This window comes from Coregonus lavaretus, assembly GCF_964263955.1.
Source record: "Coregonus lavaretus genome assembly, chromosome: 32".
In the NCBI taxonomy this organism is placed as follows: Eukaryota; Metazoa; Chordata; class Actinopteri; order Salmoniformes; family Salmonidae; genus Coregonus; species Coregonus lavaretus.
In genome coordinates, this window is record NC_140019.1 from 1,526,511 (window position 1) to 1,550,017 (window position 23,507).

The window sequence follows — 23,507 nt, forward strand, 5'->3', positions numbered from 1 at the left end:
AAGCCACTCCTTAGTAAAGGGCACATGACAGCCTGCATGGAGTTTGCCAAAAGGAACCCAAAGGTACTCAGACCATGAGAAACAAGATGATATGGTCTGATGAAACCAAGATTGAACTCTTTGGCCTGAATGCCAAGCGTCACATCTGGAGGAAACCTGGCACCATCCCTACGGTGAAGCATGGTGGTGGCAGCATCATGCTGTGGGTATGTTTTTCAGCGGCAGGGACTGGGAGACCAGTCAGGATCGAGGGAAAGATGAGCAAAGTACAGAGAGATCCTTTATGAAAACCTGCTCCAAAGGTTAACCTTCCAAAAGGACAATGACCCTAAGCACACCGCCAAGACAACTCAGGCGTGGCTTCGGGACAAGTCTCTGAATGTCCTTGAGTGGCCCAGCCAGAGCCCGGACTTGAACTTGATCGAACATCTCTGGAGAGACCTGAAAATAGCTGTGCAGCGACACTTCCCATCCAACCTGACAGAGCTTGAGAGGATCTGCAGAGTAGAATGGGAGAAACTCCCCAAATACAGGTGTACCAAGCTTGTAGCATCCTACCCAAGAAGACAAAAGGCTGTAATCGCTGCCAAAGGCTCTTCAACAAAGTACAGATTAAAGCGTCTGAATACTTATGTGAATGTAATATAATCTTTTTTCATTTGCAAACATTTCTACAAACTTTTTTTGCTTTGTCATTATGGGGTATTGTGTGTAGATTGATGAGGGGAAAAAAACAATTCAATCAATTTTAGAATAAGGCTGTAACGTAACATAATGTGGAAAAAGTCAAGGTCGGAATTTTCACTGTATACAGTACCAGTCGAAGGTTTGGACACACCTACTCATTCAAGGGTTTTTCTTTATTTGTACTATTTCCTACATTGTAGAATAATAGTGAAGACATCAAAACTATGAAATAACTCATATGGAATCATGTAGTAACCAAAAAAGTGTTAAACAAATCAAAATATATTTTAGATTTTAGATTCTTCAAAGTAGCCACCCTTTGCCTTGATGACAGCTTTGCACACTCTAGTTTTGATGTCTTCACTATTATTCTACAAAGTGAAAATAGTAAAAATAAAGAAAAACCCTTGAATGAGTAGGTGTCCAAACTTTTGACTGGTATTGTATATATTTTTGGCCCTTTCAGGCGTGGAATAAAGAAAAAAAAAAAAAAAAAAAAAAAAGAATACTTCCATTTTGACATTATGGGGTATTGGGTGTAGGCCAGTGAAACAAAATCATTTAAATTCAGGCTTTAACACAACAAAATGTGGAAAAGGTAAAGTGGTGTCAATACTTTCTGAAGGCACTGTATGCAAGTTAGTCATTCAAGTTTAGACATTACACTGAAGTAGAAAATAAATACAAAAACAAACACATATTAATTTGGGGATTATGAAGTCCAAGATAATCAAATTGTACAACAATACTTCAAGGGCCCTTTACTAAAAGAAAATAGATTTACTGACCACATACAAAAGTGGCTCCAGGAAACCAGTTTTCACCATGTTAAATTATTTATCTAGAAACAAAAATAACAATGATGTTTCCTTGGATTCAAATGTAATGTCTGTTTCCAATGATAATGTTGAGAGCAAAAACAACAGTAAACTAAACCTTATAAGCAGCAATTAACTAAAGCAGTGTGTTATTATATGAAAGCTGACAGGTTATGGTAAGATGTTATCACAACTGCACATTCTCATAGGCACTCTGAACACTGGGACCTGTTGAATGAAATAAATATTATGTGACACATTATATATAAATCATATTGTTTTTATCTCAAGCTTCGTGGATAATAATATTATTTAAATATTGAGATACTGTAAATGTCCAACTCACCTATGTTTCCAGGTACAAGTCCTCATTCCTCACTGTGGTTATGTTTCATTTTCTAAGGCCATTTCTATGTTACTTGTGCCTAAAAAACAAAACATGCCTACAGTAAATAGAGTTCAACCTGGATGTGGACATGAACCTAGGGTAAGAGTTAGGGTTGTGGTTGAGGATAGGGTTAGGGTTGAACCAGGATGTGGACATGAAGTTAGGGATAGGGTTAGGGTTAGGGTTAGCTCGGCTCCACCTCGCTTTGCCTTTGACTCCGGCTCAATTTAACCACTGAAAATAACCCATCAGATAGTTGATCCCTCACCCAGTCTCTCTTTGTCCTCTGCGGCCCCATTCTCTGTCCAGGACGGGGCGCTGTTCAGCAGTCGACTTTGGGACTCCCTCAGTGTTTTGATTGGGAACTGGTGGCTCTCTCCAACACTGCACAACACAGAAAAAAACCTTAGGCAAGATCCCTTGATCAGCACCTTCAGTTGTGTAAATGTGGTAAATGTGAAAAAAATTGTGTAACTGTGACCCCAGTTACTCAACAGATAAATAGTCCCTTATTGTTATCTGCGAGCTTCAAGGGATCTGAGCTAAGTTTTTGTCCTGAGTTGAGTTTTCGTCCTGATTCCTATCCCATTGAGACTGTCTTGGCAGGCCCACTCGCCCCAGGGGCATTTAGCCCTGCCACCCAGCTGCTGTTTATTCATATATTACCTTACCAGAAATCAAACTCAAATTTGGATTGTTGAACATCAGATTTCTTTCTCCAAAAGCAATTCATGTGAATTAACTCTGTCCAAACTTAATGAAAATAATCTAAATGTCTATTGGATACGGTTGCTAAAATGACCAAAAGCCAATTGTTACAAACTCAATATTCCAGTTCTGATTATATGACTTTCTTTACAGACAAAATTGATTCAATGAGATAAAATAACCTCAACTTCTACTTTACCAACTAACCCCTCAAATACCTTTAACATGCCCATAGTGCACGAGCACCATGATTTGACACCCTTATCTACTCTGGAATATTTTAGGCTCACACTAAGTAAACTGTCCAAAATTGATTTTATAAATACAAACTCAATCTTTGAATCCTATCGATCTGGTTTTAGACCTCACCACAGTACCGAAACGGCCCTTATAAAAGTCACCAATGACTTACAACTTGCATCTGATAATGTCTCTCTCTCCATACTCATTCTACTCGATCTAAGCGCAGCTTTTGATACTATTGACCATCATACCCTTCTCAGGTGCTTAGAAACAAATATTGGTCTTTGAGGTCAGAGACTCTCTTGGTTCCGCTCTTACCTTTCAGACAGACTCCAGTTTGTACAATTAGATAATGAATCCTTACCCAAGGTCGATTTTGGGTCCATATTATTTTCTTTGAGGAAGCTCTTGAGGATCAAGTGGCAGGACACAATCCCAGACACTGAAGTCCTCAGCTGTGCCGACATGATGAGCATTCCCACACTGCTTATAAAAGCACATCTCAAATGGGCGGGCCATGTGGCCAGGATGCCTGCTACCCTTCTCCCTAAGCAGATCTTCTTCAGAGAGCTGAAGAATGGGAAGCGAGCACAAGAGACAAAACCTGTATTAACAGAACCGTCAGGAGACTGCTACCAAGATATCATGTCCAGTGTGCCAAAGAGTGTTCCGGGCTCAGATTGGTCTCATCAGCCATCTGCGCACTCACCATACCCCAGACTCATCCCAATGAATCGTGTCATGGTCATCATCAATCTATGATGGTTGAACAAGGACATGTTACATTTAGGTGATATACAGTGGGAGTTCTCCCACTTAAAAAGATGAGAGAGGCCTGTAATGTTCATCATAGGTACACGTCAACTATGACAGACAAAATGAGGAAAAAAATCCAGAAAATCACATTGTAGGATTTTTTATGAATTTATTTGCAAATGATGGTGGAAAATAAGTATTTGGTCAATAACAAAAGTTTCTCAATACTTTGTTATATACCCTTTGTTGGCAATGACACAGGTCAAACTTTTTCTGTAAGTCTTCACAAGGTTTTCACACACTTGCTGGTATTTTGGCCCATTCCTCCATGCAGATCTCCTCTAGAGCAGTGATGTTTTGGGGCTGTCGCTGGGCAACACAGACTTTCAACTCCCTCCAAAGATTTTCTATGGGGTTGAGATCTGGAGACTGGCTAGGCCACTCCAGGACCTTGAAATGCTTCTTACGAAGCCACTCCTTCGTTGCCCGGGCGGTGTGTTTGGGATCATTGTCATGCTGAAAGACCCAGCCACGTTTCATCTTCAATGCCCTTGCTGATGGAAGGAGGTTTTCACTCAAAATCTCACGATACATGGCCCCATTCATTATTTCCTTTACACGGATCAGTCGTCCTGGTCCCTTTGCAGAAAAACAGCCCCAAAGCATGATGTTTCCACCCCCATGCTTCACAGTAGGTATGGTGTTCTTTGGATGCAACTCAGCATTCTTTGTCCTCCAAACACGACGAGTTGAGTTTTTACCAAAAAGTTATATTTTGGTTTCATCTGACCATATGACATTCTCCCAATCCTCTTCTGGATCATCCAAATGCACTCTAGCAAACTTCAGACGGGCCTGGACATGTACTGGCTTAAGCAGGGGGACACGTCTTGCACTGCAGGATTTGAGTCCCTGGCAGTGTAGTGTGTTACTGATGGTAGGCTTTGTTACTTTGGTCCCAGCTCTCTGCAGGTCATTCACTAGGTCCCCCCGTGTGGGTCTGGGATTTTTGCTCACCGTTCTTGTGATCATTTTGACCCCACGGGGTGAGATCTTGCGTGGAGCCCCAGATCGAGGGAGATTATCAGTGGTCTTGTATGTCTTCCATTTCCTAATAATTGCTCCCACCGTTGATTTCTTCAAACCAAGCTGCTTACCTATTGCATATTCAGTCTTCCCAGCCTGGTGCAGGTCTACAATTTTGTTTCTGGTGTCCTTTGACAGCTCTTTGGTCTTGGCCATAGTGGAGTTTGGAGTGTGACTGTTTGAGGTTGTGGACAGGTGTATTTTATACTGATAACAAGTTCAAACAGGTGCCATTAATACAGGTAACGAGTGGAGGACAGAGGAGCCTCTTAAAGAAGAAGTTACAAGTCTGTGAGAGCCAGAAATATTGCTTGTTTGTAGGTGACCAAATACTTATTTTCCACCATAATTTGCACAAAAAAAAAATGTCTATGATGAAAATTACAGGCCTCTCTCATCTTTTTAAGTGGGAGAACTTGCACAATTGGTGGCTGACTAAATACTTTTTTTCCCCACTGTAAACAAAATGTACTTTCAATGCTATGCTGATGACACTCAGGTTTATCTGTCTATGAAACCGCTGACATCACACAAACATCGCACTTAGAATCCTGTATTGTTGATATAAAAGAGTGGATGACTGCAAAAGGAAAGAATGAATGGGGCCATGTATCGTGAGATTTTGAGTGAAAACCTCCTTCCATCAGCAAGGGCATTGAAGATGAAACGTGGCTGGGTCTTTCAGCATGACAATGATCCCAAACACACCGCCCGGGCAACGAAGGAGTGGCTTCGGAAGAAGCATTTCAAGGTCCTGGAGTGGCCTAGCCAGTCTCCAGATCTCAACCCCATAGAAAATATTTGGAGGGAGTTGAAAGTCCGTGTTGCCCAGCGACAGCCCCAAAACATCATGGCTCTAGAGGAGATCTGCATGGAGGAATGGGCCAAAATACCAGCAACAGTGTGTGAAAACCTTGTGAAGACTTACAGAAAACGTTTGACCTGTGTCATTGCCAACAAAGGGTATATAACAAAGTATTGAGAAACTTTTGTTATTGACCAAATACTTATTTTCCACCATAATTTGCAAATAAATTCATAAAAAATCCTACAATGTGATTTTCTGGATTTTTTTCCTCATTTTGTCTGTCATAGTTGACGTGTACCTATGATGAAAATTACAGGCCTCTCTCATCTTTTTAAGTGGGAGAACTTGCACAATTGGTGGCTGACTAAATACTTTTTTTCCCCACTGTATCTGTTTAGCTGAGAATATCAGTGTTTTCACAGGGGGCTCAGACACAGAGCAAAGAGCATTATATTTTATTTTCCAGCAGCCTACCACCCTGCATCCCACTGCTGGCTTGCCTCTGAAGCTAAGCAGAGTCAGTCCTGGATGGGAGACCAGATGCTGCTGGAAGTGGTGTTGGAGGGCCAGTTTGGGAATGCTTCCCTCTGGTCTAAGGAGATCCCAATGCCCCAGGGCAGTGAAGGGGACATTGCCCTGCGTAGGGTGTTGTCTTTCAGATGGGAAGTTAAAACGGGTGTCCTCTGTGGTCACTAAAGATCCCATGGCACTTATCATAAGAGTAGGGGTGTTAACCCTGGTGTCCTAAAAGTTCAAACATGGTTACATTTCATTTCAATTTTGGTAATGTTCTAGGAACGTTCTCCAACTGGTTTGACATTGGGAATAATTCTCAAATAGTTCAGAGAACATTAAAGGGGAACGGAAACACTTTAGGAAAGCTTAGCAACAATATGTATTCAATCCACTAATACTAAACATGTGCATGTAACATAGAAACCTATTTTTAATATTTTGATCTTGAACAACGTTTATTTGACCTATGGTCAGTGCCATCTTAAATTGCCATAGTAACGACTGACACCAATGCGTCATTGGTAGGAGTGAGCAAATTGTCTGTGGTATTGAGTTTTGGTGTGGAGAGTGAATCGAAGAGTGAGCAGCGGACGATGAAGATGGCGAGAAGTAATTCAAACGTGAACTGTATAGCCCCAGGCTGTACTAATTGCTACAAAAACAATCCCAAGGACCCACAATACTGGAAAAAGTGGAAGAGGAAGGACGTGCCAGCTCACAAGGCAGTGTCTGTAGCTAGCACTTTGCGGAGGAGGACTTTGTTATGAAAGGCACTTTTGATGTAGCAAGCGGGAGTTTCCGAATGGAAAGAAGTCAAACATTGAAGCCCTCCACTTGCCCCTCCATCTTCAACTTTGACAGTTACGGTGTTTGGGTTACTGACCGACCATCATCGACAACATCGATTACTTCAGACAGTGTCAAGGAATGAACGGAGGAGGCAGCGCGAGTCAGTGAAAGTAAGATCAGCTAGTTATGCTGACAGAGATTTGATTTGGCCTGCAGCAGCTAATGTTAGTCAGTAACGTTAGCTGTCAACAAGTGTTGCTAGCTAGCTAGCTACCTGATTTTGTTAGCGCCACCTTAGATAGATAGACTGAAGTTGACATAGCCAATGTTTTGTGGGAATCTAGATGTGATGACTAGCTTAGAAAGAATGCATTAATGATTAAACATAAAAGGTTTGTACTGTACTGATATAAATTGTTTCACATAACATGATGTGATTCATGTGAGGAATGTTAGGGAGTAGGGTGAGACAGACTTGTATTTCTCACAGACACATACACACTGCCTCTTTGTTAAACCATCATACTCAAGGACATGTGTACTGCAAAAAGTGCTGACTTTCTGGATAAGTTGCAAAACAACTAGACACCTGGCAACAGTGAAGCGCCAAGGGGCTGGGACCAGCCTGTGCGCCAACGGATAGGCTGAGTAAGTCTAAACCACGCTCAGTCTCTACCCTGATAGGCCCAGCAAGGAGCGGGAACTATCACTGTCAGGGTATTTAAAGAACAGCCTGTAACAATGGATCAGTTCTCTGTCTGCCCTGCGTGGTATTTCAGTGAGCCCGTATACGAACCATCATACTTATCATACATATATTTTGCATATAATAAATTTAGCTTGGATTGAATATCTCTTGATTATGTTTTCTCTTATTCCAATACCAGATTTGTATTACGCTATTTCTAACAGTTTGCTGAAAGAGAAATGTCGCTTCCTGTATTTTCTCTGCTGTGTCTGTGTGTGTAGATTAGATGGTTAGACTGAAGTTTACATAATGTTTGTTGTAAAATGTCCCTGTATTTGTATGTCACATACTGTGTGTGTGTGTGTTTGTCTGTGTGCATAACACATTTACAACCAACTGATATATTTTGTTCTGCAAATGTAACAAAATGTTTGTTTGTTTTCAGGATGACATCGTCATCCCTAAAAAGGTTTTCATCCTGGAGGAGACCGTGGAGACTGTGCAGGAGTCAGAGGAGGTAGCTGCATGCAAACCCGTGTTATTTCTAAGCTATTTTTATTTCATGCCACAATCTGTCTTTCCTGAGGGGAATTTGGATATAAAATGGACAATATACAGTATATGCAGTGATTCTTGAAGAATATACTGTAGCTATAGCCTAAAAGATGCCTCATCATGTTCTTAGTACAACTGACTTAATTTGTTTTCTACCAACAGGAAAGAATGGTTAGTACTGCTTGCCAAACTGACCCCTGGGTGCCAGTGTCCTTGTGCTGAGCTGGAGAAGAGGTCCACCGGGACCATCACTACAGAGCTGGAGGCACAGCTAGTCTGCGCTCATGCCCATCTGTGTATGACCAAGCCCTGCCCCTTTTCACCACAGATCATGGAGGAGCTGACTGACAGTAAGAGTGAGAATGAGATGAGTCAAGACCAGGTCTCACTGTTTGAGCCTGAGAGAAGCAGCTCAGAATCACAATCATCGCAGTGCGAGCCAGGAGTTTCTATCGAAGAGTGTGTGCAAGATGCAAAATCCATCATCTTCGATAGCAAGCTGAAGGAGCTGTTTAATGTCTGCCATGAGCCAGGATGTGGCGCAAGTGTAATCAGCTCATCCCAGTACAGAAGTGGTTTTGCCATCACCATGGAGTCCGAGTGTGTTGTGGGCTACAAGAGGAAGTGGTAGTTCCAGACCAGAGTGGGAAAGTTGTTTGCAGGGAATCCCTCCAAACAACTCCCACACCACATTTGTGGAAACTTGTCACCTCCTCAGCCTGGTGTCCATCTCGCGGCAACAGTTCACCAACATACAGCGCCTCTACATCATTTGGCACTTACACCATCCTGGACTCTGCTTCCCACCTGATCCTCGCCCAGGAGAGTGTGCATGTGACCGAGTTGAAGAACATCTACTGGTTGGAGACAGAGGGATTAGAGAGATGCCTGCAACACACTGAGGTAAGCTATAACCTATTTTTTGTCTTTGTCAAATGCAATTAATGCTGTTATGCAATGTGTAGGCCTACTTTAGGTACCTTTAGTAATAATGCCTTTATTATTATCCTTACAGGCCCATGGATGCGTAGTTGAAACCCTGGCCACCGACAGGCATCCAAGTGTGAGGGTGCTCTTGAGGGACTCCTATTCTCATATCTGGCATGAGTACGACCTGTGGCACATACAGTAGCCAAAGGTGTGAGGAAACAGCTGTTGGCTATCGGGAAGCCAGAGGTACTGTCATATATTTTATGGTAAACTCAGAACCACCTGAACTTGTCACAATATAGGAATGAATTTGGTTTTATTTATTTTTACAAATGAATTTTCAGACAGAGGCGATCATTCAAGTCAATGACTCAGGTGTCTCATTTGTTCCCTATCTGTCTCAGGTACTGCCATGGGTGAGGGCAGTGGTACTGTGCCGTCACTGCTGGTGGAAGTGTCCAGGTGCTGAAAGGAAAATGGATCACTGAAGTTCACCACATCACAAATGAGCACCAGTGGGTCAATGGAGACTCCCGTAACAGATGTGAACCCCACCCCCACACACACCCGAAGAGGAAGAAACACGCCCCTGGCTGAACACGTCATCAGCAGCTTTTGAGAAAGTTAGAAACGTCGTCCTCAACTCGAGATTGCTAAAGGATCTCGAGAAGGTAATTTTCAAAATATATGTCTGTACATACACTACCGGTCAAAAGTTTGGACACGCCTACTCATTCAAGGGTTTTTCTTTATTTTTACTATTTTCTACATTGTAGAATAATAGTGACGACATCAAAACTATGAAATAACACATATGGAATCATGTAGTAACCAAGAAAGTGTTAAACAAATCAAAATACATTTTACATTTGAGATTCTTCAAATAGCCACCCTTTTGCCTTGATGACAGCATTGCACACACTTGGCATTCTCTCAACCAGCTTCATGAGGTAGTCACCTGGAATCATTTTAATTAACAGGTGTGCCTTCTTAAAAGTTAATTTGTGGAATTTCTTTCCTTCTTAATGCGTTTGAGCCAATAAGTTGTGCTGTGACAAGGTGGGGGGGGGGGGGGGGGGGGGGATACAGAAGATAAGAAGTGGGTGGCACTGTGTGCTGTTTTCGAAGGATGGGTCCTGGCCTCTCGGGGGGCCTAGGGATCCGGGGGGACAGGGGTGGTATGCCGATCACTGGGATGACAACCCAACTTGGGATGGGGAGGGGCTTTAGCGGAGGGAATAGTGGAGAACAATTGGAGGGTTACTTAGTAGCAATGCAAATATCATGGTACAGCTACAGTGCCTTGCAAAAGTATTCATACCCCTTGGCGTTTTTCCTATTTTGTTGCATTACAACCTGTAAATTAAATGGATTTTTATTTGGATTTCATTTAATGGACATACACAAAATAGTCCAAATAGGTGAAGTGAAATGAAAAAAATAACTTGTTTCAAAAATATTGAAAAAATAAATAACGGAAATGTGGTGCAGGCATATGTATTCACCTCCTTTGCTATGAACCCCCTAAATAAGATCTGGTGCAACCAATTACCTTCAGAAGTCACATAATTAGTTAAATAAAGTCCACCTGTGTGCAATCTCAGTGTCACATGATCTGTCACATGATCTCAGTATATAGACACCTGTTCTGAAAGGCCCCAGAGTCTGCAACACCACTAAGCAAGGGGCACCACCAAGCAAGTGGCACCATGAAGAACTTTGAGAATCTCACGGAGCACCATTAAATCCATTATTTAAAAATGGAAAGAATATGACACCACAACAAACCTGCCAAGAGTGGGCCGCCCACCAAAACTTACGGACCAGGCAAGGAGGGCATTAATCAGAGAGGCAACAAAGAGACCAAAGATAACCCTGAAGGAGCTGCAAAGCTCCACAGCGGAGATTGGAGTATCTGTCCATAGGACCACTTTAAGCCGTACACTCCACAAAGCTGGCCTTTATAGAAGAGTGGCCAGAAAAAAAGCTATTGCTTAAAGAAAAAAATAAGCAAACACGTTTGGTGTTCGCCAGAAGGCATGTGGGAGACTCCCCAAACATATGGAAGAAGGTAATCTGGTCAGATGAGACTAAAATTGAACTTTTTGGCCATCATGGAAAACACTATGTCTGGCACAAACCCAACACCACTCATCACTCCGAGAACACCATCCCCACAGTGAAGCATGGTGGTGGCAGCATCATGCTGTAGGGATGTTTTTCATCGGCAGGGACTGGGAAACTGGTCAGAATTTAAGGAATGATGGATGACGCTAAACACAGGGAAATTCTTGAGGTAAACCTGTTTCAGTCTTCCAGAGATTTGAGACTGGGACGGAGGTTCACCTTCCAGCAGGACATTGACCCTAAGCATACTGCTAAAGCAACACTCGAGTGGTTTAAGGGGAAACATTTAAATGTCTTGGAATGGCCTAGTCAAAGCCCAGACCTCAATCCAATTGAGAATCTGTGGTATGACTTAAAGATTGCTGTACACAAGCGGAACCCATCTAACTTGAAGGAGCTGGTGCAGTTTTTCCTTGTAGAATGAGCAAAAATGACAGTGGCTAGATGTGCCAAGCTTATAGAGACATACACCAAGAGACTTGGTATTATTAAATATTTTGCATCTTCAAATCAAATGATACAAACCCCACAAAAAATCTAATTGAATTCCAGGTTGTAAGGCAACAAAATAGGAAAAATGCCAAAGGGGGTGAATACTTTCACAAGCCACTGTATATGGATACTCAATCACTATGGTACCTTTTATTGGAAAATTTACAAACATATATTATAATAAATAGATTTGAAACTTGTATCTTTATATGGTAAGTGTTGAAATAAGTATAGCCAATTATAATATATAATTGTAACGGCTTTGCAGATAATAACAAAATAATATTACTCTGCCCCTACACAGATGGTAACGCGCCGCCGCAACCTTCGCTCTCTCTCTCCCACTACTCTCTCCTCTTCCATCCTATCATCTCTTCCCTCTGCTCAATCCTTCTCCCTCCAATCTCCTGATTCTGCCTCCTCAACCCTCCTCTCCTCCCTTTCTGCATCCTTTGACTCCATGTGTCCCCTATCCTCCCGGCCGGCTCGGTCCTCCCCTCCAGCTCCGTGGCTTGATGACTCATTGCGAGCTCACAGAACAGAGCTCCGGGCAGCTGAGCGGAAATGGAAGAAAACTAAACTCCCTGCCGACCTGGCATCTTTTCACTCCCTCCTCTCTACATTTTCTTCATCTGTTTCTGCTGCTAAGGCCACTTTCTACCACTCTAAATTCCAAGCATCTGCCTCTAACCCTAGGAAGCTCTTTGCCACATTCTCCTCACTGCTGAATCCCCCCCCCCCCTCCTCCCTCTCTGTGGATGACTTCGTCAACCACTTTGAAAAGAAGGTTGACGACATCCGATCCTCGTTTGTTAAGTCTAATGACACTGCTGGTCCTGCTCACACTGCCCTACCCTATGCTTTGACTTCTTTCTCCCCTCTCTCTCCAGATAAAATATTGCGACTAGTGACTGCAGGCCGCCCAACAACCTGCCCGCTTGACCCCATCCCCTCCTCTCTTCTCCAGACCATCTCCGGTGACCTTCTCCCCTACCTCACCTCGCTGATCAACTCATCCTTGACCGCTGGCCATGTCCCTTCCGTCTTCAAGAGAGCGAGAGTTGCACCCCTTCTCAAAAAACCAACACTCGATCCCACTGATGTCAACAACTACAGACCAGTATCCCTTCTTTCTTTTCTTTCCAAAACTATTGAGCGTGCCGTCTTTAGCCAACTCTCTTGCTATCTCTCTCAGAATGACCTTCTTGATCCAAACCAGTCAGGTTTCAGGACTGGTCATTCAACTGAGACTGCTCTTCTCTGTGTCACGGAGGCTCTCCGCACTGCTAAAGCTAACTCTCTCTCCTCTGCTCTTGTCCTTCTAGACCTGTCTGTTGCCTTTGATACTGTGAACCATCAGATCCTCCTCTCCACCCTCTCCGAGCTGGGCATCTCCGGCGCGGCTCACTCCTGGATTGCGTCCTACCTGACCGGTCGCTCCTACCAAGTGGCGTGGCGAGAAGCTGTCTCCGCACCACGTGCTCTCACCACTGGTGTCCCCCAGGGCTCAGTTCTAGGCCCTCTCCTTTTCTCCCTATACACCAAGTCACTTGGCTCTGTCATATCCTCACATGGCCTCTCCTATCATTGCTACGCTGACGATACACAACTAATCTTCTCCTTTCCCCCTTCTGATAACCAGGTGGCGAATCGCATCTCTGCATGTCTGGCCGACATATCAGTATGGATGACGGATCACCACCTCAAGCTGAACCCTGGCAAGACGGAGCTGCTCTTCCTCCCGGGGAAGGACTGCCCGTTCCATGATCTCGCCATCACGGTTGACAACTCCGTTGTGTCCTCCTCCCAGAGTGCGAAGAGCCTTGGCGTGACCCTGGACAACACCCTGTCGTTCTCTGCTAACATCAAGGCGGTGACCCGATCCTGCAGGTTCATGCTCTACAACATTCGGAGAGTACGACCCTGCCTTACACAGGAAGCGGCACAGGTGCTAATCCAGGCACTTGTCATCTCCCGTCTGGATTACTGCAACTCGCTGTTGGCTGGGCTCCCTGCCTGTGCCATTAAACCCCTACAACTCATCCAGAATGCCGCAGCCCGTCTGGTGTTCAACCTTCCCAAGTTCTCTCACGTCACCCCCCTCCTCCGCACACTCCACTGGCTTCCAGTTGAAGCTCGCATCCGTTACAAGACCATGGTGCTTGCCTATGGAGCAGTGAGGGGAACGGCACCTCCGTACCTTCAGGCTCTGATCAGTCCCTACACCCAAACGAGGGCATTGCGTTCATCCACCTCTGGCCTGCTGGCTCCCCTTCCTCTGCGGAAGCATAGTTCCCGCTCAGCCCAGTCAAAACTGTTCGCTGCTCTGGCACCCCAATGGTGGAACAAGCTCCCTCACGACGCCAGGACAGCGGAGTCACTCACCACCTTCCGGAGACATTTGAAACCCCACCTCTTTAAGGAATACCTGGGATAGGATGAAGTAATCCGTCTAGCCCCCCCCCCAAAATTTTTTTTTTTTTAAAATTAAAAAAATTAAAATAAAATAAATAAAAAATAAATAAAATTGTTGTAAAGTGGTTAACCCACTGGCTATAGGGTGAATGCACCTATTTGTAAGTCGCTCTGGATAAGAGCGTCTGCTAAATGACTTAAATGTAAATGTAATGTAAATGTAACTGAGTCAGGTTTGTAGGCCTCCTTGATCGCACATGCTTTTTCAGTTCTGCCCACACATTTTCTATAGGATTGAGGTCACGGCATTGTGATGGCCACTCCAATACCTTGACTTTGTTGTCCTTAAGCCATTTTGCCACAACTTTGGAAGTATGCTTGCAGTCATTGTCCATTTGGAAGACCCATTTGCGACCAAGCTTTAACTTCCTGACTGATGTCTTGAGATGTTGCTTCAATATATCCACATATTTTTCCTTCCTCATGATGCCATCTATTTTGTGAAGTGCTCCTGCAGCAAAGCACCCCCACAGCATGATGCTGCCACCCCCATGCTTCACGGTTGGGATGGTGTTCTTCGGCTTGCAAGCAACCCCCATTTTCTTCCAAACATAACGATGGTCATTATGGCCAAACAGTTCTATTTTTGTTTCATCAGACCAGAGGACATTTCTCCAAAAAGTACAATCTTTGTCCCCATGTGCAGTTGCAAACCGTACTCTGGCTTTTTTATGGCGGTTTTGGAGCAGTGGCTTCTTCCTTGCTGAGCAGCTTTTCAGGTTATGTCGATATAGGACTGGTTTTACTGTGGATATAGATACTTTTGTACCTTTTTCCCCCAGCATCTTCACAAGGTCCTTTGCTGTTGTTCTGGGATTGATTTGCACTTTTCGCACCAAAGTACGTTCATCTCTAGGAGAAAGAACGCGTCTCCTTCCTGAGCGGATTGACGGCTGTGTTGTCCCATGGTGTTTATACTTGCGTACTATTGTTTATACAGATGAACGTGGTACCTTCAGGCGTTTGGAAATTGCTCCCAAGGATGAACCAGACTTGTGGAGGTCTACATTTTTTTTTCTGAGGTCTTGGCTGATTTCTTTTGATTTTCCAATGATGTCAAGCAAAGAGGCACTGATTTTGAAGGTAGGCCTTGAAATACATCCACAGGTACCTCTCCAATTGACTCACATTATGTCAGTTAGCCTATCAGAAGCTTCTAAAGCCATGACATCATTTTCTGGAATTTTACAAGCTGTTTTAAGGCACATTCAACTTAGTGTATGTAAACTTCTGACCCACTGGAAATGTGATACAATGAATTATAAGTGAAATAATCTGTCTGTAAACAATTGTTGGAAACATTACTTGTGTCATGCACAAAGAAGATGTCCTAACCGACTTGCCAAAACTATAGTTTGTTAACAATAAATTTGTGGAGTGGTTGAAAAAAGCATTTGAATGACTCCAACCTAAGTGTATGTAAACATTTTTTACATTTTAGTCATTTAGCAGACGCTCTTATCCAGAGCGACTTACAGTTAAGTGAGTGCATACCTTTTCTTTCTTTTTTTTCATAAACTTCCAACTTCAACTGTAAATGGTACTCAAGAAGGTCTGATTTCATTATTACTGAAACGGGATACAAGTGAGAAATAGAAAAATATCCAGTCCATTAAAAAAATTGGAGGCACCTTACACTTCAGTGTTGTGATGCAAAAATTCTAGCAAAATGTGTAGCACATAGAATTAAAAAGGTATTGTCAGACATTATTCATTCTAATCAGACAGGTTTTTTACATGGATGATACATTGGAGATAATATAAGGCAAGTCCTGGAAACAATAGAACACTATGAAAAATCTGGGAAACAGGCCTACTTTTCATAGCAGACTTTGAAAAGGCATTTGATAAGGTACGACTGGAGTTTATATATAAATGCCTGAAGCATTTCAATTATGGAGAATCTCTTATAAAATGGGTAAAAATCATGTATAGTAACCCTAGGTGTAAAATAGTAAATAATGGCTATTTCTCTAAAAGTTTTAAACTGTCAAGAGGAGTAAAACAAGGTTGTCCACTATCGGCATATCTATTTATTATGGCCATTGAAATGTTAGCTATTAAAATCAGATCCAACAATAATATCAAGGGATTAGAAATCCAGGGCTTAAAAACAAAGGTGTCATTGTACGCTGATGATTCATGTTTTCTTTTAAATCCACAACTTGAATCCCTCCACAGCCTCATAGAGGATCTAGATACATTTTCTAACCTCTCTGGATTACAACCAAATTATGATAAATGTACTATATTACATATTGGATCACTAAAAAATACAATTTTTACATTACCGTGTAGTTTACCAATAAAATGGTCTGATGGTGATGTGGATATACTCGGAATACATATCCCAAATGAAATAAATGATCTCACTCCAATAAATTTTTATAGAAAGTTATTAAAAATAGATAAGATGGAAAGGTAAATACCTGTCTATTTGTGGAAAAATCACCCTGATTAACTCTATATTATTATCCCAGTTTACCTATTTACTTATGGTCTTGCCTATGCCTAGCAAACAGTTTTTGAATTTATATCAGAATGACATTAAATGGGCCTATTTCTAAAATGAATATGAATTCGGAGGACAGAAATGATTAAATATTAAAGCATTAGACCTATCACTAAAAGCTTCAGTCATACAAAAGTTATACTTAAATCCGAACTGGTTCTCTAGCAAATTAGTAAGATTGTCTCCCCCCATGTTCAAGAATGGCCTTTTTCCCTTTATTCAGATTTCTAATAACTGAAAGTGAGAGGTTGTAAAGGAAATCATCTCCCAAATATCACTCTTTCTAAAACAAGTCATAGAAAGTTGGTTGCAATTTCAATTGAATCCTCCAGAAACGATAGAACAAATAATGCAACAAATATTGTGGTTAAACTCAAATTACTAATTGATAAAAAACCATAATCTTTTGATTTTTTTTTACAAAATGTATAATCTTCATAAATGACATCATAGGTAGGAGTGGTGGAGTAATTTCGCACATGCAGCTAACAAAACCATATGGAAATGTCTGCTCTACCCAAAATTACTTCCAAATAATTCAAGCATTACTGCAAAAATGGAAGAGGAAAGGGGAAGGGGGCAAAAGTAAGGAACTTGTCTGTCAGCCCTGCATTAAAGACCATAATTGGTTAAAGGAAACTGTGATAAATAAAAAAGTATACCAGTTTCATTTAAGGACCAAAGGATCGACAGCCATCCCATATAGATTGCAAAATAGTTGGGAAGTTTTTTGACGTACCGATTCATTTTACATTTATATTTTTGTCATTTAGCAGATGCTCTTATCCAGAGCGACTTACAGGAGCAATTCGGGTTAAGTGCCTTGCTCAAGGGCACATCGACAGATTTTTCACCTAGTCGGCTCGGGGATTAGTACCAGCGACCTTTCGGTTACTGGCACAACGCTCTTAACCACTAAGCTACCTGCCGCCCCATTCCGGTTCCATGGCATAGTGTTTATGAACTGATACGCAAAACAACGCCGGATTCAAAACTTGGAATTTTTCAATTTAAATTATTATACAAAATTCTTGCTACATATAGAATGTTATTTATATAGGGGATACAATCTTCCCAGCTCTGCAGATTTTGCTGCGAATAGACAGAATCATTAGATCATTTGTTTTGGTATTGTCCATTTGTAGCTTGTTTTTGATCACAGGTCCAGGAATGGCTGAAGGATTGCAATATTTAACTGGAGCTAACTCTGCAGATAGCACGACTGGGTGATCTGAAAAGTCATAGTCAATCGATCAATAATATAATAATAATTTTTGCAAAAACTATTATTTTCAATTTACAATCTGTAGAAACAATGAGAATAGAAGGGTTCAGAACTTTTGTGAAACATCACAGTACAGTTGAAAAAATATATGGCAAATAGAAATCCAATATGGATGGTGTTAAGAGATAGATGGGAGGTGTTGAATGGAGCTGAAGGATGGGACTAATAACAACTAACAACAACTAATAACAACAAGATAACTAATGTAAAGCATACTGTGTCCATAATAAGTATATAGGTTATAGGTTGAGAGCTTTTGTGAAAGAGCACAGTTAGAAAGAAATGGCATATAGAAGCATACCAGATGGACATCATGAAAATTATCGGCAATGTTGTGGGTGGAGGAAGTTCAGGAGTGAAAACAAACAAAATATAATTATTGTAAGATTGACTGTGTCCATAAAATGTACATAGTATGTATAAGCTGGAAGTAGAGGCCTAAGTGTGAAGGGATGATCTCCACATGTGTATTTCCCACCGTAAAGCATGGAGGAGGAGGTGTTATGGTGTGGGGGTGCTTTGCTGGTGACACTGTCTGTAATTTATTTTGTGTTAAAAAGTCGACAATCTCCACAATATCATCAAATAGCCATCACATATTATATAGTATGCACATAGCCCAGTGTTCCACAGTATGGATGGCGGAGGTCGGTTAGACGGGAGCTCATCTGCTGGCTGAGATGAAATTACCAAAAATGATTTGTGTAACTCCTATCTGGCTCTAGGGTCATCCCAGCAGACCCTCCTGAGTGCCCAATTTGTGTGTATTAGACAGTTTTGTATGTTATGATGATTTATGATACGTTCCGGGATGGCCCTGTTTTAGGTGGGAATTCAGTTCTGTTTTGGAAAATTGACTGGGGAGGCTGCTTTAGCCTGGTACACCCCCACCTGTCTAACCTGATAGAGACAGGGTAAGCCTGCTTGAGACTCAGTTCGTTTGGCTTTGTAAATATTGTAAATATCTTTATCGGATACCACTACTTGAATAATGTAAATAAATATCAACAGTTATGCTCCCGAACCTTCTGCCTCCTGCTGAATATCTGACCGCATCTCTACACTACCTGTTTTACATGTTTTTTTGTTTTTATTTACAATACATTTGTAATGTGTGCTTTTTGTCAAACAAAGTGCCAACTTGAGTGTCTAAGATCTCAAACTAGCTGCTCAGTGTAATTACCATTGCTTCCACAAGATGGCAGTGCTTCCCTAAGCTACAGTGCTATGAAAAAGTATTTGCCCCCTTTCTAATTTTCTCTACTTTTGCATATTTGTGATACTGAATGTTATCAGATCTTCAACCAAAACCTAATATTAGATAAAGGAACATAAGTGAACAAATAACACAACAATTACATTTTTATTTAATAAACAAAGTTATGCAACACCCAATTCCCCTGTGTGAAAAAGTAATTGCCCCCTTACACTCAATAACTGGTTGTGCCACCTTTAGCTGCAATGACTCCAACCAAATGCTTCCTGTAGTTGTTGATCAGTCTCTCACATCGCTGTGGAGGAATTTTGGCCCACTCTTCCATGCAGAACTGCTTTAACTCAGTGACGTGTGGGATTTCAAGCATGAACTGCTCGTTTCAAGTCCTGCCACAACATCTCAATTGGGATTAGGTCTGGACTTTGACTAGGCCATTCCAAAACTTCCAATTTGTTGCTTTTTAACAATTTTCATGTCGACTTGATTGTGTGTTTTGGATCATTGTCTTGCTGCATGACCCAGCTGCGCTTCAGCTTCAGCTCACAGATGGATGGTCTGACATTCTCCTGTAGAATTCTCTGATACAGAGCAGAATTCATGGTTCCTTCTATTAAGGCAAGTCGTCCAGGTCCTGAGGCAGCAAAGCATCCCCAAACCATCACACCACCACCACCATGCTTGACCTTTGGTATGATGTTCTTACTGTGGAATGCAGTGTTTGGTTTTCGCCAGGCATAATGGGACCCATCTCGTCCAAAAAGTTGACTCAAGTTTGCCAAAAAGCACCTGGATGATCATCAAGACTCTTGGAAGAACGTTTTATGGACAGATGATTCAAAAGTATAACTTTTTCACATAGGGGAATTGGGTGTTGCATAACTTTGTTTATGAAATAAATGAAATAAATATGTAATTGTTGTGTTATTTGTTCACTTATGTTCCCTTTATCTAATATTAGGTTTTGGTTGAAGATCTGATAACATTCAGTATCACAAATATGCAAAAGCAGAGCAGTTGCTATTCTTGCCCCGAGAACGAACTTTTCGACCTGGGGCAATGATCGGCTCAAACATGAAATATTTCAGGAGGTTTATTGGCTTTCTAACTATTTCCTCCTCTTCCATTAATTCATTTTCTGACTTAGAGCTACTGCTGCTCTCGGTAAATTCAGCCACTTTTGGGAATTCCAAAACTTTCTCTCCTACCAGTGACGCGACAATGGCAATATGGCGAGATGGCAATATTTACACTTAGAGTTAGCTTTTGGGAATTTCAAAACTTCAGCATTAACGTTTCCTACAGATTTCCTCATGATTCTATTTAAAGTCATGTTTACAAATTGTTCCGAGAACATTAAGAAAACTTTCCATTAAACCACAAGAAAACTATAGTAACGTTTAGAAAACGTTCTAAGAATGTTATTTAAAAACATACATTCTGTTCTCAGCATGAACAAAATGTTCCTCTATCTTGTTAAGTGTGTTCAGATGTGTTGGCCAAGCCCACTAATTGGCCACACCTGAGGTTAATGAGTGCTTGTTTCCTTTGAAATGGGATGTGTTTGAATAGACTAAAATGAACAGCTTTGTATGTGTAAAAAAACATGGCATGCTAATTCCATGGATAGAGAACAGAAGATTATAGGTTGGAATCTCACTGATTCTCTGTCATAATAAATAATACATGTATTTGCATGATTAATGCTTAAGCAAATTCATTTCCATGTGTCCCATCTGTGCTTGGAGTTCAAGAAAGTTAACCCAACATAAGCTAGCAGTGTTATTAAAAGTCTTATTGAAATATTCAGTGAATGTTTTAAGGAAGGTATTCAAAAACCACCAAATAACAAGTATCATCCGCATATAGATGAAGTTTACAATTTTTAACAGATTGACAAATAGTGTTTATATGAATAGTGAAGAGAACAGGTCCCAAAATAGCCCCCTGTGGTACACCTTTATGTACTACAAGAAATTCAGACTTAATTCAGACTTGGCCTGAGTTCTAGCACTAAGATAATCATGAAACCATGAACAGGCGTCAGAGCTCAGGCCTATCGAGGACAACTTATTCAATAAAATAGCATGATCAACAGTATCAAAAGCTTTTGAAAGGTCCACAAACAAAGCAGCACATTTCATTTTAGTGTCTAAAGCATTGAGAAGATCATTAACAACTAAAGTGGTTGCTGTAATAGTGCTATGCACCCCGTAGTGCCAGAAGACATGAGTAAACAGGGCCTCCGCAGTCTGCAGGGCCGTGGGGAGACCGGGCAGAGGAAGGAGGTGGCAGGCTTTTGAAAAGCGGTCCACAACGACCAGGATGGTGGTGTTACCCTGAGAGAGGGGAAGATCAGTGAGAAAGTCAATACACAGGTGGGACCATGGCCGTTGTGGAACTGGTAAGGGCTGTAACTTACCCGCTGGGAGGTGCCTATGTGCCTTACTCTGGGTGCACACCGAGCAGGAGGAGACATACATGTCCTTAGCCAAGGTAGGCCACCAGTACTTTCCGGTCAGGCAGCGCACTGTACGACCGATACCTGGGTGACCAGAGGAGGGGGACGTGTGTGCCCAATAGATCAGACGGTCACGGACAAGAGACGTACAGCAGCCCAGCTGGACACTGAGGTGGAGATGGCTCTGTGCGTAACGCCCGCTCTATGTCCGCGTCCACAGCCCATACTCCCGGCGCCACAATACAGGAGGCCGGGAGTATGGGGGTGTTGTCTATGGGCTTCTCCTCTGTGTCGTACAGCCTTGCCAGTGCGTCTGCCTTCATGTTCTTCGTACCCGGGATGTATGATAGAGTAAAATCAAACCGGGTGAAGAATAGGGCCCACCTGGCCTGGCGAGGGTTCAGCCTCCTCACTGCCCGGATGTACTCCAGGTTACGGTGGTCCATCCAGACGAGGAAAGGGTGTTTCTCCCCCTTGAGCCAGTGCCTCCACACGGTCAGGGCTTGGACAACAGCCAACAGCTCCCGATCACCAACGTCGTAGTTCTGCTCCGCCGGGCTGAGCTTCTTGGAGAAGAAGGCACAGGGGCGGAGCTTGGGTGGCATGCCCGAGTGTTGAGATAGGACAGAGCCTATCCCTACCTCGGACGCATCCACCTCCACTACGAACAGTAGTGATGGATCAGGATGGGCCAGTACCGGGGCTGAGGTGAACAGAACACTCAGGTTACTGAAGGCCCTGTCAGCATCAGCAGACCAGTGGAGCCGGGACGGCCCACCCTTCAACAGAGATGTGATGGGAGCTGCGACCTTGCCAAAGCCCCGGATAAACCTCCGATAGTAGTTGGCGAAGCCAATAAAGCGCTGTACCTCCTTAACCGTGGTTGGAGTCGGCCAATTACTGACGGCTGAAATGTGATCTCCCTCAATCTCCACACCTGAGGTGGTAATGTGGTATCCGAGGAAGGAGACGGACTGTTGGAAAAACAGACACTTTTCTTCCTTGGCATGAAGCTCATGTTCCAACAGTCGGGCCAGCACTTTGAGAACCAGGGACACATGCTCGGCGTGCATAGCGGAATACACCAGAATGTCATCAATGTAGACCACTGCACTGCGACCAAGCATGTCCCGAAACACCTCGTTCACAAAGGACTGGAAGACTGATGGAGCATCAAACCGTACGGCATCACCAGGTATTCGTAATGCCCCGTGGTTGTGCTGAATGCTGTCTTCCACTCGTCCCCCTCTCGGACACGCACCAGGTTTAACGCACTCCGGAGATCTAATTTTGTGAAGAAGCGCGCCCCATGTATTGACTCGATCACACATGGAATGTGGGGTAGAGGATAACTATAACGTATTGTCCCCTTGTTCAGTGCTCGGTAATCAATGCAAGGGCGCAGATCTCCGTCTTTCTTCTTCACAAAAAATTAACTTGAGGAGGTGGAGGGACGTATGAACCCCTGACGCAGGGACTCGGAAACGTATGTCTCCATCGCCTCCGTTTCAGCCTGTGTCAGGGAATACACATGACTCCTGAGAGGCACAGGGTCTACCCAGAGGTTTATCGCGCAATCCCCCGCCCGATGAGGTGGTAATTTGGTCGCCTGCGTTTCAGAAAACGCGTGCACCAAATCTAAGTATTCGGGGGGAATGCACACGGTGGAGGTAGTGTCTGGACTTTCCACTGTTGTTGGACCAACGGAAACACCTAGACACCTACCCTGACACTCTCGCGACCACCCCGTGAGAACCCTCTGCGGCCATGAAAAGGTGGGGTTGTGTAGTGCTAACTGGGGAAATCAGAAGACTCAATAATAAAAAAGGTGACTTGCTCTCTATGGGTCTCGTGCGTAACCATGGTGACTGGTGCTGTAACTTCCTTTACGAACCCGGACCCTAGTGGTCGACTGTCAAGTGCTCTAATGGGGAGTGGAATGGATAGGGGAACAAATGTAATGCCTAGAC

General features: G+C 42.8%; 1 protein-coding gene across 1 annotated transcript in view; it reads right to left on the reverse strand.

Annotated features, from left to right (window-relative positions):
* Nucleotides 1-2,141: 2,141 nt before the first annotated feature.
* Nucleotides 2,142-23,507, reverse strand: part of LOC311107652 (palmitoyltransferase ZDHHC2-like) — a gene marked incomplete at both ends in the record, with an annotated part of 36,520 nt that continues 15,154 nt past the window's right edge. The window contains one exon of the mRNA XM_084150180.1: nt 2,142-2,277. Within this exon, the coding sequence (XP_084006306.1) occupies nt 2,142-2,277 (136 nt within the window). The remainder of the gene's footprint in view (nt 2,278-23,507) is intronic.